At 40.7% G+C, this 15,751-nt stretch overlaps 2 protein-coding genes across 2 annotated transcripts in view; both read right to left on the bottom strand.

The window, feature by feature from the left end:
- LOC118558795 (immunoglobulin superfamily member 11-like) overlaps window positions 1–10,688 on the bottom strand; it is a 112,512-nt gene extending 101,824 nt beyond the window's left edge. Inside the window, exon 1 of the mRNA XM_036129341.1 lies at window positions 10,549–10,688. Within this exon, the coding sequence (XP_035985234.1) occupies window positions 10,549–10,651 (103 nt within the window). The 5' untranslated portion in view covers window positions 10,652–10,688. The remainder of the gene's footprint in view (window positions 1–10,548) is intronic.
- Window positions 1–15,751, bottom strand: part of LOC118556166 (T-cell surface protein tactile-like) — a 35,509-nt gene that overhangs the window by 1,183 nt on the left and 18,575 nt on the right. The gene's annotated exons all lie outside the window — the stretch shown is intronic.

Here is a 15,751-nt window from a genome sequence, read left to right as displayed (position 1 = left end):
ACACTCGTCTCTTCCAGGAGAACCTGACCTTAGATCCTCATCCTGCAGAGAGTCAGACTGTCAGATTCAGCCGGATAGCCTCAGTTTAACGTCATCAGGTCCATAAAACACACAGAACTTATTTCACCTCTGAAAGTGTCTGACCTCTGAGTCGTAAATTTATGCTGGAACGAATCAACAGGTCTGTAATGTAATCAAGTTTGTAATGTAACATCTTGTGATGTTGTCAGAGGGAAAGGTGAGCAGCTTCTGCAGGTAAGAACAGTTTCACTTTGGGACAAATTGAAAACTCTGATTGGTCAGTTAGAGACGAGCTTCCATGATTGATTGACAGGAGGCGTCACATCAATGAGTCTGAGGTAGTGAAGCAGAACTCACTGATTCCAAAGTATTTTATTAGTGTTCCTGGAGAAGTTTGGCTTAACTTATAAATGAGGTGAGCGCGAGAAGCGAGCGCAGAACCGTGGAGAGCATGGGGACACGGGAAAGGGAAGCGCGAGGAGGGTCAGATCAGTGGATTATCTCAAATAACGAGTTTTTCGATCACCAATATGGACAAAGTCACATGTCCATCAATAACTGCATTAAACTGAAGAGAATTCTCTTTTTAGAGTAGAAAACGCAGAGTTAAAATACTCTGAGCTCTCAGATAAACTAGTTTATGGACCTTCTGGATGTTTCACTCTAATGTCAACTCTGATCTAGAGACTAAAAGGCAACAACTCACCTGGAGGAGGAACTACATCCAGGTTTATGTAGAGAACCGTCTCTCTGTTGTGGTTTGTTACCGTCTGGATAACTAGACACTCGTATGTTCCTCTGTCATCAGTGGAGACGTTCTTCAGAACCAGAGACGCGTCTCCTGTTTTAATCTGTCCCTCCTGCAGATCCACCCGGTTCTTAAAGGATGGATGCTGGTTTTCTAGATCAAACTGGTTATTTCTATAGAGTAGAACATTTTCTGACCCCAGATCAGTTCTGCTCCACTCTATGACAATAACAGGTTTACTGTCAGGAGCTCTACATGGCAGAGTGATGTTCTGTCCAGGTTCTGCTGTGATGTTTGTTGGGTCTGTAGGAGAGAAACAGAGCAGAGAGGTCAGAGGTCATTTATTAAACTGTTGGTTATTAACCAAACAAACCTGATGAGAAGAAGAAGAAGAAGCTGCTGCTTTTAACATTAAATTGTTGAGACTTTAAAGACCTCCCATCAGTGTTAAAGGTACCAATACAGTAGGACTACAGAAAGGACTACAAATCCCAGAATGACTTGCACATACAAAGACAGTTAAGTACGTAAAGCTAGCATTTGATGACAAACTTTTTATGAAGACGTTCATCAAAACCAGTCTAGATCTGTGGTTAAAAGTGATTTTCTTCAGATGGATAAAATTCCTGCTCTTCATCAGTTTTATCTGTTCCTCTTTCTTATCTCATTGTGACCGACATATTTAGCTACAATGGCGCCACCAGCAGACAGCGACAAAGACCATTGATGAGGACATAGATGGTTTCCATCAACAATCAACTAATCTCCGTGTCTAAGAACAAAATCTCTTTGAACCGAACATTTTTCCAGCGATACTTCACCTGCAGAGGCAGACGAGATGAAGAAGATGGAAGTCAGTTTCAGCAGCAGCGAGGTCGTCGCTAAATGATCCATTTCCTGGTTTATACTGTCACAAAGTTTCATGTATTTACCTTAAATCAATAATATGATTTTAACTCAACAAGACACAATCGGCTTTATTCGGCGCTCTAAACCTCACTAGATTAGCTGTTCCTAACAAAGCCTCTAATAAAGATAATATTTACAGCTCTGACACTCTGATATCTGACCTCGCTGTTAGATAAGGAAGAAGGAGGAGCTGGATGTAAACAAGCTGTGCGTTCCATTTATCCTCGGTAGTCGGAGTTATCGACCTCCGAGTCGGAAGATTTAACTGGAATGGACCCTAAAGTCGGTATTACGAGTCAGAAAGTCGGTGTAACAGGATGGTTCCTGACCTCGGCATTAATGATGGTGCTGCTAGCAGCGACATTGAGTAAAACCTCATACTTTGACTGTTTCTATTATTTATGTTACTTTTAGTGAGTTTACCATTCAGTGTTCATCAGACGGGACGTTTCAGCTCCGTTTATTTGCTCAAAATACCGCCTAGAACAGCGTTATTGTCATTGTTATCGTTTTAACAGTAGCCTTTGCTAAACCAGTAATGAAGGATCACCTCTTACTGCTGTTTAATCTTTCATGTTCAACTGAACAGTTCATCACGACAGACCAGTAGCCACTAGTATATGTGTATTTATATCTCATAAGAATTATATTGTTTTAACAAAAAACATATTTTTTTTGGACTACAAGTCCTTTTTTCCATAGTTTGGTCGATCCTACAACTTATAGTCAGGTACGACTTATATCAATAAATGATAATTCATACTGACCAACATGAACCAAGGAGTAAATATTACCGTCTACAGCCTCAAGATGGGATGCAACATATTTGCCCTTTTTTCTATGGTTGTGTTATTATGGTGGAGATGTTTTAACCAGAAAAAGTATAGAAATGTTATTCTCTGCAAGAAGACATGCAGTCCTGGTGTATAAAGGTATAAAGGAGTATAAAGTAAGCGTACAACTCAGGATGTATAAAAATGAACATTGCATAACAGACTGAAAATCCACACAAACGTTTGACCTGACATGAAAATGTGTGGCAGCCACAGCAACTTTTTGATCAATAATACCAAACAACCAAACACCAAAACCTGCAGTCACATGATGATGGATGACCTATTAACCAGTTCAGACTGCCCAGAGAAATAATTTTTGAACTGGCTCCAGAATTACAGAGGGAAACCAGGAAGAACTGTGCATTGCTGGTGCCATTTTGCTGTCCATGAGATGATCTTATCCTTATTATTTAGATACGTGAAAGTTCCCTAAACTATGGATTAGTGATGCAAACAAATAATTGACTTACAGTTAATTGCCAATAATTGGTCAATTAGCTTAAAATTTGTTCCATCCGATTACCTGATAACGTTAGACCTTCGTTCAGTGTTGTAGTATTGCCCGTATCCAGAAGAGGGCGCTGTCGGTCATTCTAAAGTGGAACCAGACCGTAGTAGTAAGAGAAAAAAAAGTAATGGCGGATGCAAATGGAGTCCAGTGTAGGGTTACTTTTTTACTGTTTATTGAGGATGCAAAATGCTCTTTATGTGATTCTGTTCTTAAATAAACCCTTCAACAAGCTCCTTAACATGTCAGCTAAATAGCTTCCAGTCAGCCGGGCTGCATGGCGGAGCAGAGTCAGTTCCTCAACCAAAACCCTCTGATGTACAGAAGGCAACGATGTGATTACAGAGAAGTAGAGGGCATTATCCGAAAAATTGTAACGTGTCAGAAAAAGACATGATGCCAAATTTGCTCAGTTTATGGTAAAGGACTTTGTGTTGATGAGAAGTGTTCCATATATTTTATTCTATTCAACTTATTGGTTTCTATCCAGTAACTTAATAGAATCCTGTTTAGTTGTATTCTATAAATATGTCCAAGTTTAATAATGTGTGAGAAAACCTCAGTTTCTGTTTATTCAGTCAGTATTTAATACAGGTGGCACAATAAACTTAAATATAATGACGTTCCTTGTTTTAAATCCAGCACAGTGTAAACAAATTAGCCCTCCATGTAATGGAAAGACTAACTTGATACTAGAGAAAATGGCTGCGCATTAATCATTCGTTAGTCCATCGATAAGAACAATCAACTTTAGATGAACTCATTAAATCGATAATTTGTATCTCTGCTGTGGATCATTTACAGCAATGAGCCAGATTTTACCAGAGCTAAACTGTATTTATATCGCTATAATCCTGCTGGACCCAGGATTCCACTTTATTATAATAATTGTATGCCTGTGGAATAAGGCATGAAATATTATATTTATATTATTATGTATAATTATTTTTTAATCTCATTATAGTAGTTGAGTCTGGAACAAAATAAGAGCAGACTCCGTGGCGATGGCTGACTTGAGGTGTGTAGACAAGCTCCCTCCAAATTCTTCCATCAGCAAAGTCCTACAGTCCCAACGCTGTCATCGTTCTGTCTGAATATGAAATGCCAAACTGCTCAAAATTATATTAATAAAACATTATGAAATAATTATCTACTGGAATAAATAAGAGATAAATATAGAAAGTTACAACGAAATTGTAAAATAACTGAATGCTTAAAAAAATAATCAAATTTTTAAGAAGTATTTTTCATTCTTGAAAAATGTGTATAATATAAAATGTATTTCACATTAATTTGTTCACAATATACAGAATTATTGTTGAGGCATTTTTATTTAATAGAATCAGTTTGTGTTACCTAAATGTTAATTTTTAAAGTAATCTTTTATTTCATAATGACACTTATCAGCAGAATCACTTCTCCTGCCAATCAAGGCAAACGGGCGAGGAGGGGTGAGTCGTATGATCGGCTGCTTCTTTACCCAGACCAAAACAATCCAACACAGAGTTTGCAGTCAGGACTGAAGGGTGCCCTGTGTTCTCCCATGTAGCTGTCCATGGAACACCCAGGAAAAACTAAATCACTTTTTAAAGGGTAGCTCACCCGAAATAAATTTTTTTTGCTAATAAACTGTTAACAAGGTTGTCATATAGTACAGTCTACACATCCTGGTCATAATTTCTACAATTTACTGCATATTTGTTGAAAACTTTCAGTGTGGTGCCATCCTAAGGTTCAACAAGTGTCTTGGATTGAATTTAGAATTAGTGTTTCTATTGGTTTTTGTGACATCACTTGGAGAAACTGACAAGTTAGCATCTCTGCCACTATAGGGTATAACAGCAGCTCCGTCTTCTGCCTCGGTAGTGAGTTGGAAGAGTTTTGTGGTCCCTCTATTGATTTTTCAGGTTAGCAATTTACTTGCTTGGCGTTCACTTAGTTTATTTAGCATTTATTTAGCTTTTACTAGTAGCCCAGCCGCCCCAGCCCTTGTTTTTTAGTATGAACCCGGCTGGATATTGCATTCTGTTTACCTTGCGGTTTGGAGATTTTATTTTGTATTTTCCCCAAATAGACGTGTTTTACTTTGTCAAAGTGTTGATTTTCCTGTCTGACTCATTGATTTCCCATCAAAATGCTGAGAAGCTCTGACTAAAATACAGCAAGGGTCTACCTTGGTTGGAGCTACGGAGGAAAACTCCAAGTCAGTCTACTTTGGCGCCTTTAACTTAGAGCAGATCTAATTTCTACAACGCAATTTACCGTTGCATCGAACGGATCTGAGGATTTGGTGTATTTTGACCTTCATACGCCTATACGCAGATCAGCAGGACACTTTGGGTTAAGTGCCTTGTCCAGGGGCACATCTACATATTAAATGGGGAAGCTGGAATCAAACCCACAACATTCCCATTATAAGACAACTACTCTATGCACTCATCCACAGCCCCCTCCCACTCCACTAAAAATCACATCACATGATCAGAGTTAATGATAGAAACTCATGACATGTGACTGGTTCAGGGGGCAAAGACTGGTAGAAGCTGTTACCATGGTGATACATTACATTTAAACTTATCTCTCTCTCTGGAGGACAAAACCAGGACTTTTCCTAACAAATGGTTAAAATAGTCTGAGCTCTCAGATAAACGAGTTTCTGGACCTTCTGGATGTTTCACTCTGACATCAACAACCAGGCAGCTGCTGTAAACTCTGATTTAGAGACTAAAAGACAACAACTCACCTGGAGGAGGAACTACATCCAGGTTTATCAAGAGAACCGTCTGCCTCCTGCTGTTTGTTACCGTCTGGATAACTAGACACTCATATGTTCCTCTGTCATCAGTCGAGACGTTCTTCAGAACCAGAGACACGTCTCCTGCCTTAATCTGTTCCTCCTGCAGATCCACCCGGTTCTTAAAGGATGGATGCTGGTTTTCTAGATCAAACTGGTTATTTCTATAGAGTAGAACATTTTCTGACCCCAGATCAGTTCTGCTCCACTCTATGACAATAACAGGGTCACTGTCAGGAGTTCTACATGGCAGAATGACGTTCTGTCCAGGTTCTGCTGTGATGTTTGTTGGATCTGTAGGAGAGAAACAGAGCAGAGAGGTCAGAGGTCATTTATTAAACTGTTGGTTATTAACCAAACAAACCTGATGGAAGAAGAAGAAGAAGAAGCTGCTGCTTTTAACATTAAATCGTTAATACTTTAAAGACCTCCCATCAGTCTGAAGGCCAGAGCACCACAACATTCATGTCTTAAAGGTTTACCAATACAGTAGGCCTACAGACAGGACTACAAATCCCAGAATGCACTTGCACACACAAAGACAGTCAACACGCAAAGCTGCCATTTAATGACAAACAAACTTTTATAAAGACGTTCATCAAAACCAGTCTAGATCTGTGGTTAAAAGTGATTTTCTTCAGATGGATCTAATTCCTGCTGTTATGCCAGAAACTGGTTGAATATGCTTATTATTATTATTAATTATAATTTGGTATTATAATTTAAATAACAAATCATTCAACTCAAAATTCGCTATAACACAATATAGTTCAAATGGTGGTGATGTTAGGTATAAGCTTATAAGTATTTATGCCACTAATGTATTAGTTAATTTGCTGTTATGAACTCATTTATGCTGGAATAAATGATCAGGTCGGACTGTTAACCGACCAGGTTTATCCGGCAGGCTGTGAGAACCCCAATGTAACTGCAATTAGAGTTTAAATCCTTATTCCTTATCACCATCCAATGATATTGTCTCTGTATTAATATCAGATGTTAACTCCAAAGGAGGTTAGCTCTGAATTCTGAATACCCAGACAACTGTAAATTAGATTGAACACAAAACAATGTCTATTCCGCAGTCGTTGGTTTTATTGAACCAAAAGCAATTCCCTGTTACAGTAATTCTCTGATTCAACAACTTTGGAATTCTTACTCACTACTAAAACTAAAACATGCAAAATATATATGTGGAAATAAAGAACAAAACAAAAATAAACAATGGATTAAAATGAGCGGTTAGCAGATCTTAACTTAACTCACAGTTGTTTAACACCGCCCTCGAAACACCGGCATTTGACGTATCAGCATTGATAGACAGAACAGCCTCGGGAATCTCACTGGACGCTTTGATGTCTTACACAAAGCTAGTTCAGCTAAGCTCCCTACAGTTCAGATATACGTCACCCTCCCAAGATGGCTGCTACGATGACGTATGAGGGGAGGTTCTAATGACGTAACCACGCTTACGCTGATGGGATAATGCCGCGCTTCGAGAGGGCGCAGCTAACTGGGAGTTTAAAGCAAAGCCCGCGACTTGAGCTCGGACAAAAGATTAAATTGATAAGAAGACGCGAAAAGAGAGAGGGGGGAAAGCAGGGAAAAAGATCAAAAGAACTGAAGCAGTGACCCACGGTGGGGTTCTTGATGGATCACAAATCAACACAGCAAAATCAATTGTAAAATGCATGCACATACAGAGAAAATGTTCAGCAAAATAATTCCAACTTTGTCGTGGAATAAAAGCATTAACCAACACCTACAAAGTGTTGGTTAATGCGGCAGCAGCAGGAACAGGCGAGGAGGCTCTTTCGTCTCTTCCTCCGGGCTCAACAGTCGCTTTGCTCGGCCCAGCAGAAGCGTAGTCCTCTTTCGATCACTGGGAGATAAGGCGGCTTCCAGTATTTGATCAGAGGGAATTAAAAGTACCTTTTTAAGTCGACCTCCTGTGTTTGCACAGGAAATAGTTTTGCTCCGAACAAATCTCGGTCCAGCGAGAAACTCGAGCACGTGCCGTGTGGGTAATTAATCCACGGAGTACAGCTGTATGTCTTCTCAGGTTGGTAGGGAGCCAGGGAAGAAGAAAGATTGTCCTGCGTGGCCGAGTTTTATCAACTTTTGCCTAGCAACGTTATCTCTCCGCTCCGTTGTTAGGGCGGCAGCCATTTTGGGCCGCGTTGCATGATGGGAGTCGGTGGCCATTTTGACCACATTGCCTCATGGGAAATGCAGTCCGTCATGTCCCGAATAGACCCCTTGCAACCACGTGACTCCGTTACCCAGAACCCCTTGCGTGGCGGCCATATTGGTTGGCAGCCACCCTTACCAACATGCAATCCAAGCCTTATGTGGATGAGTTACAGCCTTCTGATAAGGCATTTTACTATGCTAAATGTACAAGGATCGGTGATGCGGACCCTTTGGCTCTTCCTGATATGGATTTTTCTAGCAATCCCGATGATTGGCCATCAGTTTGTTATGCAGATCTGGTGAACTACTTTGTGTTGTCACCCACCCCAACGTACAGTGGCGATCAGATGAAGGCGTACAAGAGTTTGGAAGCGCACAAACAGTTCACTGCCGGATGAATACGTGAACTGTTTGTTACCTGAATGATGTAGCAGTTGTCCGTGGAAGGGTGAGTTTAATATTGTTCAATCGGCCGTCATGAGGTTTTCGTGAGCGCATCCTGCTGTTCAAGCAGAGCTACGAGGGGGCGACCTCCGCTCCTCTCCGTCCCCGGCCCGGGACCCGCGGGGCCCGAACGTCGGTCGGATCGCGGAGAGGTTGGGGAGGGCAAGCGCTCCGGTCCGTGCGACGCGCTGGCCGCCTGTTTCGGCACGCATCCGCTCGCGGGGCGGGCCGGGCTGCCTGCCGTGCCGCGCGGCCGCCGGTGCGGTGCGTGAGCTGGGCTCGACCCCCTGCTCTGGTTCCCTGTTCACCCACCGTCGCTCGCCTGCCTCTGCCACCACAGCGAGCGGTACCAGAGGGGGCACGACGTACAGTGTGTACAGTCCGGTCGCGTCAGATCGTGAGCGGTGAACTTTTTAAACCCCGCGGTTCCGTTGTTAGCACAGTGCCAGTCTATTATGGTAGGCAACCTATAGAACGACTTTTTGTCCCTCCCAGCACGATTCCCGCAACCAACAATGCAACAGGTTTGCACCATATTGAACAATCGCTCCGCCGGCCATGCGAGTAATAAGCTAACTGTGCCAGTGCAGTGGTGGGCTGTCACGCTAGCGTGCCCACCGAGATGGAGGCGCGCACCCCCGATCACGTGACTGTGACGTCAGATGCAAGGGGTCTATTGATGCAGTCTCCTCGAGAAGGGTATAACTGCAGAGCGTAAGAACGCCCCCACGCCAACGCAAACGCTGATTGGTTCGTTGATTTGCCCACTTCAATACATATATTTTTTCCCTCCATCTCCTTCATTCAGCGGGACGAACGAAAAATGTCCGTCCCCCTGAAAAAAAATCCGTCCCTCTGAAAAAAATCCCTACCGCAGGGTATTAGTTTTACCTAGGGACCACATGTGATTTGTAATAATAACGGCGTTGTATGCAGACAGATATTAACCGGCTCGCGGTGTCAGGAGAAAGCAACAGCGCGAGGACTATTATGACTATTATATGTAGTAGCCTACGATAGAATTCTGTCCTGTCAGGATAAGGGCTTCTACTGGAGAAACACCCCAAATATGCGACTGCACGTTCAAAAATAAAGCTAAAAAAAAAAAAAAAAAAAAAAACAACTCACGAAATTTACCAGCGACTGTAGAAAAAAAAGAAAGCATACAGAGGCGGAGTTGACAGCGCTGCTTCTGTCACACAGCTGCAGCGCAGCGTATTGATTACATGTAATCCCAGGTAAAAAACAGATCCGTGCGAGTAGGCGATTGGACATTTTGCTGCATGGAGCCAGGCAAAGTTGGAAAAAAATCTGCTTCCTAGCATAAAGCCTGAAAAAGAAGGACAAATATGCGTGTGGGGCATTCAAAATCCGGACTGTCACCTGCCTTTCAACGGACGAAAGGTTCGGATGCTTTTGTGTAACTCTGCAATATTTTTCAATGTATGGTTTGTTTAATAAAAAACAAGTGTCCTTTTATTTGCGCACCCATAAGCGGAGCAAAAATCGGGCATCCTCGGACGGAGCTCTGGAAGTTTGCTTACTTTCAATACAAATTCGAAATTATATATTAAGTTAGACAATAATTTAATTCAATCAATTGGTCCCATGTAGCCCCTAAAGGGGTGACGTTTTCAGTCAGTTGATTTATCTGGAAAACGGGTGAGAATTCACCGGATTCAGAGTGTCTGAAAACATAAAGTACATTTTCCTGAATTGACTTGTATTCTGTCTGACTGCACCTTGGTCTGACCTAAGATGGCCGCTCTGTCGGCACTCCTCCCACCCGACAACGCGGCGTCTACGTATACATGTCTGTGCGCAGAAGGACCGCCCAGTCGGAACGCCCACACAGCTCTGCAGTTACTCCTTACTGGTCTCGTCACGTTTGAACTGGCATTACACTGCTCTTCATCAGGTTTATCTGTTCCTCTTTCTTCTGACATTGTGACCGACATATTTAGCTACAGTGACGCCACCAGCACACAGCGACAAAGACCATTGATGAGGACATAGATAGTTTCCATCAACAACTAATCTCCGTGTCTAAGAACAAAACCTCTTTGAACCGAACATTTTTCCAGCGATACTTCACCTGCAGAGGCAGACGAGATGAAGAAGATGGAAGTCAGTTTCAACAGCAGCGAGGTTTTCGCTAAATGATCCATTTCCTGGTTTATACTGTCACAAAGTTTCATGTATTTACCTTAAATCAATAATATGATTTTAACTCAACAAGACACAATCGGCTTTATTCGGCGCTCTAAACCTCACTAGATTAGCTGTTCCTAACAAAGCCTCTAATAAAGATAATATTTACAGCTCTGACACTCCGATATCTGACCTCGCTGTTAGATAAGGAAGAAGGAGGAGCTGGATATAAACAAGCGGTGCGTTCCATTTATCCTCGGTAGTCGGAGTTCCGACCTCCGAGTCGGAAGATTTAACTGGAATGGACCCTAAAGTCGGTATTATGAGTCTGAAAGTCGGTGTAACAGGATGGTAGCCGACCTCGGCATTAATGATGGTGCTGCTAGCAGCGACATTGAGTAAAACCTCATACTTTTACTTTTTATTAGCTTTTTATTATTTATGTAACAAGTAGTGAGTCGTACAGGTGTTACATCTCTGTTTATCAGACGGGACGTTTCAGCTCCGTTTATTTGCTCAAAATACCGCCTAGAACAGCGTTATTGTCATTGTTATCATTTTAACAGTAGCCTTTGCTAAACCAGCAATGAAGGATCACCTCCTACTGTTGTTTAAAGGTTCATGTTCAACTGAACAGTTCATCACGACAGACCAGTAGCCACTAGTATATGTGTATTTATATCTCATAAGAATTATATTGTTTTAACAAAAAACATATTTTTTTTGGACTATAAGTCCTTTTTTCCATAGTTTGGTCGATCCTACAACTTATAGGTACGACTTATATCAATAAATGATAATTCATACTGACCAACATGAACCAAGGAGTAAATATTACCGTTTATAGCCACAAGACGGGATGCAACACATTTCCCCTTTTTTCTATGGTTGTGTTATTATGGTGGAGATGTTTTAACCAGCAGAATAATAGAAATGTTATCCTCTACAAGAAGACATGCAGTCCTAGTGTCTCATGTATAAAGTAGGCATACAACTCAGGATGTATAAAAATGAACATTGCATAACAGACTGAAAATCCACACAAACGTTTGACCTGACATGAAAATGTGTGGCAGCCACAGCAACTTTTTGATCAACAATACCAAACAACCAAACACTAAAACCACCCAAATCCACTGAAAACTCTGATTTAGAGACTAAAAGGCAACAACTCACCTGGAGGAGGAACTACATCCAGGTTTATGTAGAGAACCGTCTTCCTCCTGCTGGTTGTTTCCATCTGGATAACTAGACACTCGTATGTTCCTCTGTCATCAGTAAGGCAAGGCAAATTTATTTATATAGCACAATTCAGTACAAGACAATACAAAGTGCTTTACATGATTAAGATATAGCAAAATAATAAAATGTAGATAGAAAATAGAATAAAAGCAAGTAGGGATAGAATGTAGTAACAAAAAAGAACATTAAAAACAGTAAAACAGTTTAACTAGAACAGTCAAAGGCAATCCTAAACAAATGTGTTTTTAATCTTGATTTAAAAGAACTCAGGCTTTCTGCACTTTTACAGTTTTCTGGAAGTTTGTTCCAGATAAACGGAGCATAGGAACTAAATGCTGCTTCTCCATGTCTGGTTCTGGTTCTGGTTCTGCGGAGCAGGCTGGAGCCAGAAGACCTGAGTGGTCTGGAGGGTTGATGCCCTGATAACAAGTCTGTGATGTATTTAGGTGCTAAGCCATTTAGGGATTTATAGACTAACAGAAGTATTTTAAAGTCTATTCTCTGAGATACAGGGAGCCATGGAAGGACTTCAGAACCGGGTCCATGTTCTCTACTTTCTTAGTCTTAGTGAGGACTTCAGAACCGGGTCCATGTTCTCTACGTTCTTAGTCTTAGTGAGGACTTCAGAACTGGGTCCATGTTCTCTACGTTCTTAGTCTTAGTGAGGACTTCAGAACCGGGTCCATGTTCTCTACGTTCTTAGTCTTAGTGAGGACGCGGGCAGCAGCGTTCTGGATCAGCTGCAGCGTTCTGATCCACTTTTTAGGCAGACCTGTGAAAACACCGTTGCAGTAATCAATTCTACTAAATATAAACGCATGGATTAGTTTTTCCAGATCCTGCTGAGACATTAGTCCTTTAATCCTGGAAATGTTCCTCAGGTGATAGAAAGCCAACCTTGTAATTGTCTTTAGATGCTTTTGAAGGTTCAGGTCTGAGTCCATCACTACACCCAGATTTCGGGCCTGAATAGTGGTTTCTAGCTGAAGCGACTGAAGCTGTGTGCTAACCTTTGAGCTCTCCTCTATTGGTCCAAATATTATTATTTCAGTTTTGTTTTTATTCAGTTGAAGAAAATTTTGGCACATAAGAGACGTTCTTCAGAACCAGAGACACGTCTCTTGTCTTAATCTGTCCCTCCTCCAGATTCTTAAAGGATGGATGCTGTTGTTCTAGGTCAGAGTGGTAATTTCTGTAGAGAAGAACATATTCTGACCGCAGATCAGTTCTCCTCCACTCTACAGCAATAACATGTTTACTGTAAAAAACAAAACAAAAAAAAAAACAAAAGGTCATATTATGAGAAATAAGAGAGAACATTTTCACAATAGTCACAGTTTGCAGGACTATCTTAGTCCTGGAGTAATAGGGCAGGATAGATTCTTACAATTATTGTTAGTCTTTACGAGAATAAAGTCAGGAGAATGAAGCCAAAGAGATACAAAAATAAACTTGTAATATTACAAAAAAAAAATATTACGAATATAAAGTACATTCTAGAGTAAAGTCCCTCTGATACTATTTAAGTGTCTAACAGAAAGATTTGCCACATTCAACATGGCGGACGCTCTGACGCATTCGCAGCATAAGGCAGAACCCGCCCAACGAGGCATCTACGTTTATGATGTCTAAGGGCACACTCATAACCATAGACATATATACGTAGACGCGTCATAGGGCGCAGGTTCACACGTCAACGTCACCGCCATATTGTATGTGGCAGAAAAAAGTTGAGTTCTGTTATTGTGAACGTGAATCAGAGAAGATGCCTCATTCCTGTGCTGCATGGAAATGTATTCTGGCTGATTTCACTACTTGTATCTGAGAAATGTTATGAGAAAAACGTCATATTATGAGAATTAAGGGGGAACATTTCCAGAATAATCACAGTTTGCAGTATTATTTCACTCCTGGAGTAATAGGGCCAGGTTAGATTATTTTAATAATTTTTATTTTTTACGAGAATAAATTCAGGAGAATGAAGCTAAAGGGATACGAAAATAAACATGTAATATTACAAAAACAAAAATACTACGAATACAAAGTATATTCAGAGATTAAAGTCCCTCTGATACTGTTTAAGTGACTGAGTAACTGAAGATTTGCCACATTTAAGATGGCGGACGCTCTGACGCATCGCAGCAGAGGCAGAACCCGCCCAATGACGCGTCTACTCTTATATTATGTCTATCACATGTCTATGCTCATAACAAACTCAGATCAGGGTCAACCACTGAGCTATATAATACACTGGAGTGCTGATTTTGCCGAAAAACTGAAGTCACTGGCCGCCATCTTGCTACTCCCTACTCTCACAGAATCCCATAGGATTTGGTTGCAACAACAAGCAGTTTTCTGGCTGTGTGAAAATATTTCACAGGTAATTCTACAGTCAGTGGATGTACTAACACTATCAACTTCTAGGAAATTAGGTGCTGAAATATTTTACATGTTATTCATATTAAATATATGTATATGTATTATGTATATATAAGTATGTGTACATGTATGTATGTATATATGTATACATATATGTAAATATATGTTTTTGTATAATGTTATATATATATATATATATATATATATATATATATATATATATATATATATATATATATATATTTAAATAAATAAAATGCAAAATATTTCAGCACATGACTTTCTAGTCAGTACTAGATATTTTTAGAACATAACATAAAAGTATATGGCATTTGTCATTTTAAAAGTCTTAAGCCCCCCCTGAACATGAGAAAATCCTCATTATTCGATGTTGTAGCGCACATATTCCCTAGTTACTGGGGGAAAATAGGGAGTACCAATATGGCGGCTGGTGGCTTCAAAGCGACTCATTCTAACAGCGGGCTATTAGCACTCCAGTGTTTATTATAGCTCAGTGGGGTCAACTAGCAAGAATCTCTTTAAAGCAAATCTAAAGCGCCCCTAGTGGATGGAGACCTTACTGCTGGAGGTTTGGCTTCAACCAACAGTTACTGTCTTAAGTAACGTCATCAGGGAAAATTTGCTCGTATGAGATCTTGGGTCAACAAGCCTAAGGGACCTCAAAAAGAAACGGTCTGAACAACAGGAGTAACGTTGGGTATATCATTAGGAAATGAAAGGAACATCATACAACACAGCTAATGACGGGTTGGAAACCTGAAACAATAAGAGGTTCACTGTGAGGAGCTCTACATGGCAGAGTGACGTTCTGTCCAAGTTCTGCTGTGATGTTTGATGGGTCAGTAGGAGAGAGACAGAGCAGAGAGGTCAGAGGTCATTTATTAAACTGTTGGTTATTACCAAAACAAACCTGGTGGGAAGAAGAAGAAGAAGCTGCTGCCTGTTACATTATTGATATTTTAAAGACCTCCCATCAGTCTGAAGGCCAGGGGACCACAAAATGCATGTTTCACCAGTACAGGGGGTCTATAGATAGGACTACAAATTCCAGAATGCACTTGCACATACAAAGACAGTCCTGTTGCATTCGATATGCACTGAAAATCAAAACTAGGAGCTCAGAATGAGGTAAACCAGAGTAGAAAGCCCTGTAGATAAAACAGTCGGAGAAGTCAGGATACCAAAATAAAAACAAAGAACTAAAGTTTAGGATTCCAAAATGGCGACCGCCTGGAAAGATGCTCCTTTGTTTATAGTGCTTCTTTCAAATATACTTTAAAAGCTGGACTTTCCACATGCAAATGTACGGTTCATGTAACATTGATTTTAGACACTTTTACAACTGTATCTTGTAAAATAAATGTTTTATCAGCTTACTGTTGATGCAAGGAAGCCACCGTGTTGGATCTGACAATCAGTCTTAAAAAAACGGCGCATTTCATTTAAAAACGGAACAACCTCTAAAGCTTTGTTCTCTGATTGTTTTTAGCAGTGGTATTGTTTCT

The sequence above is a fragment of the Fundulus heteroclitus genome, unplaced genomic scaffold (assembly GCF_011125445.2).
Source record: "Fundulus heteroclitus isolate FHET01 unplaced genomic scaffold, MU-UCD_Fhet_4.1 scaffold_158, whole genome shotgun sequence".
Classification (NCBI taxonomy): Eukaryota; Metazoa; Chordata; class Actinopteri; order Cyprinodontiformes; family Fundulidae; genus Fundulus; species Fundulus heteroclitus.
This window is presented reverse-complemented; position numbering and strand designations above follow the sequence as displayed.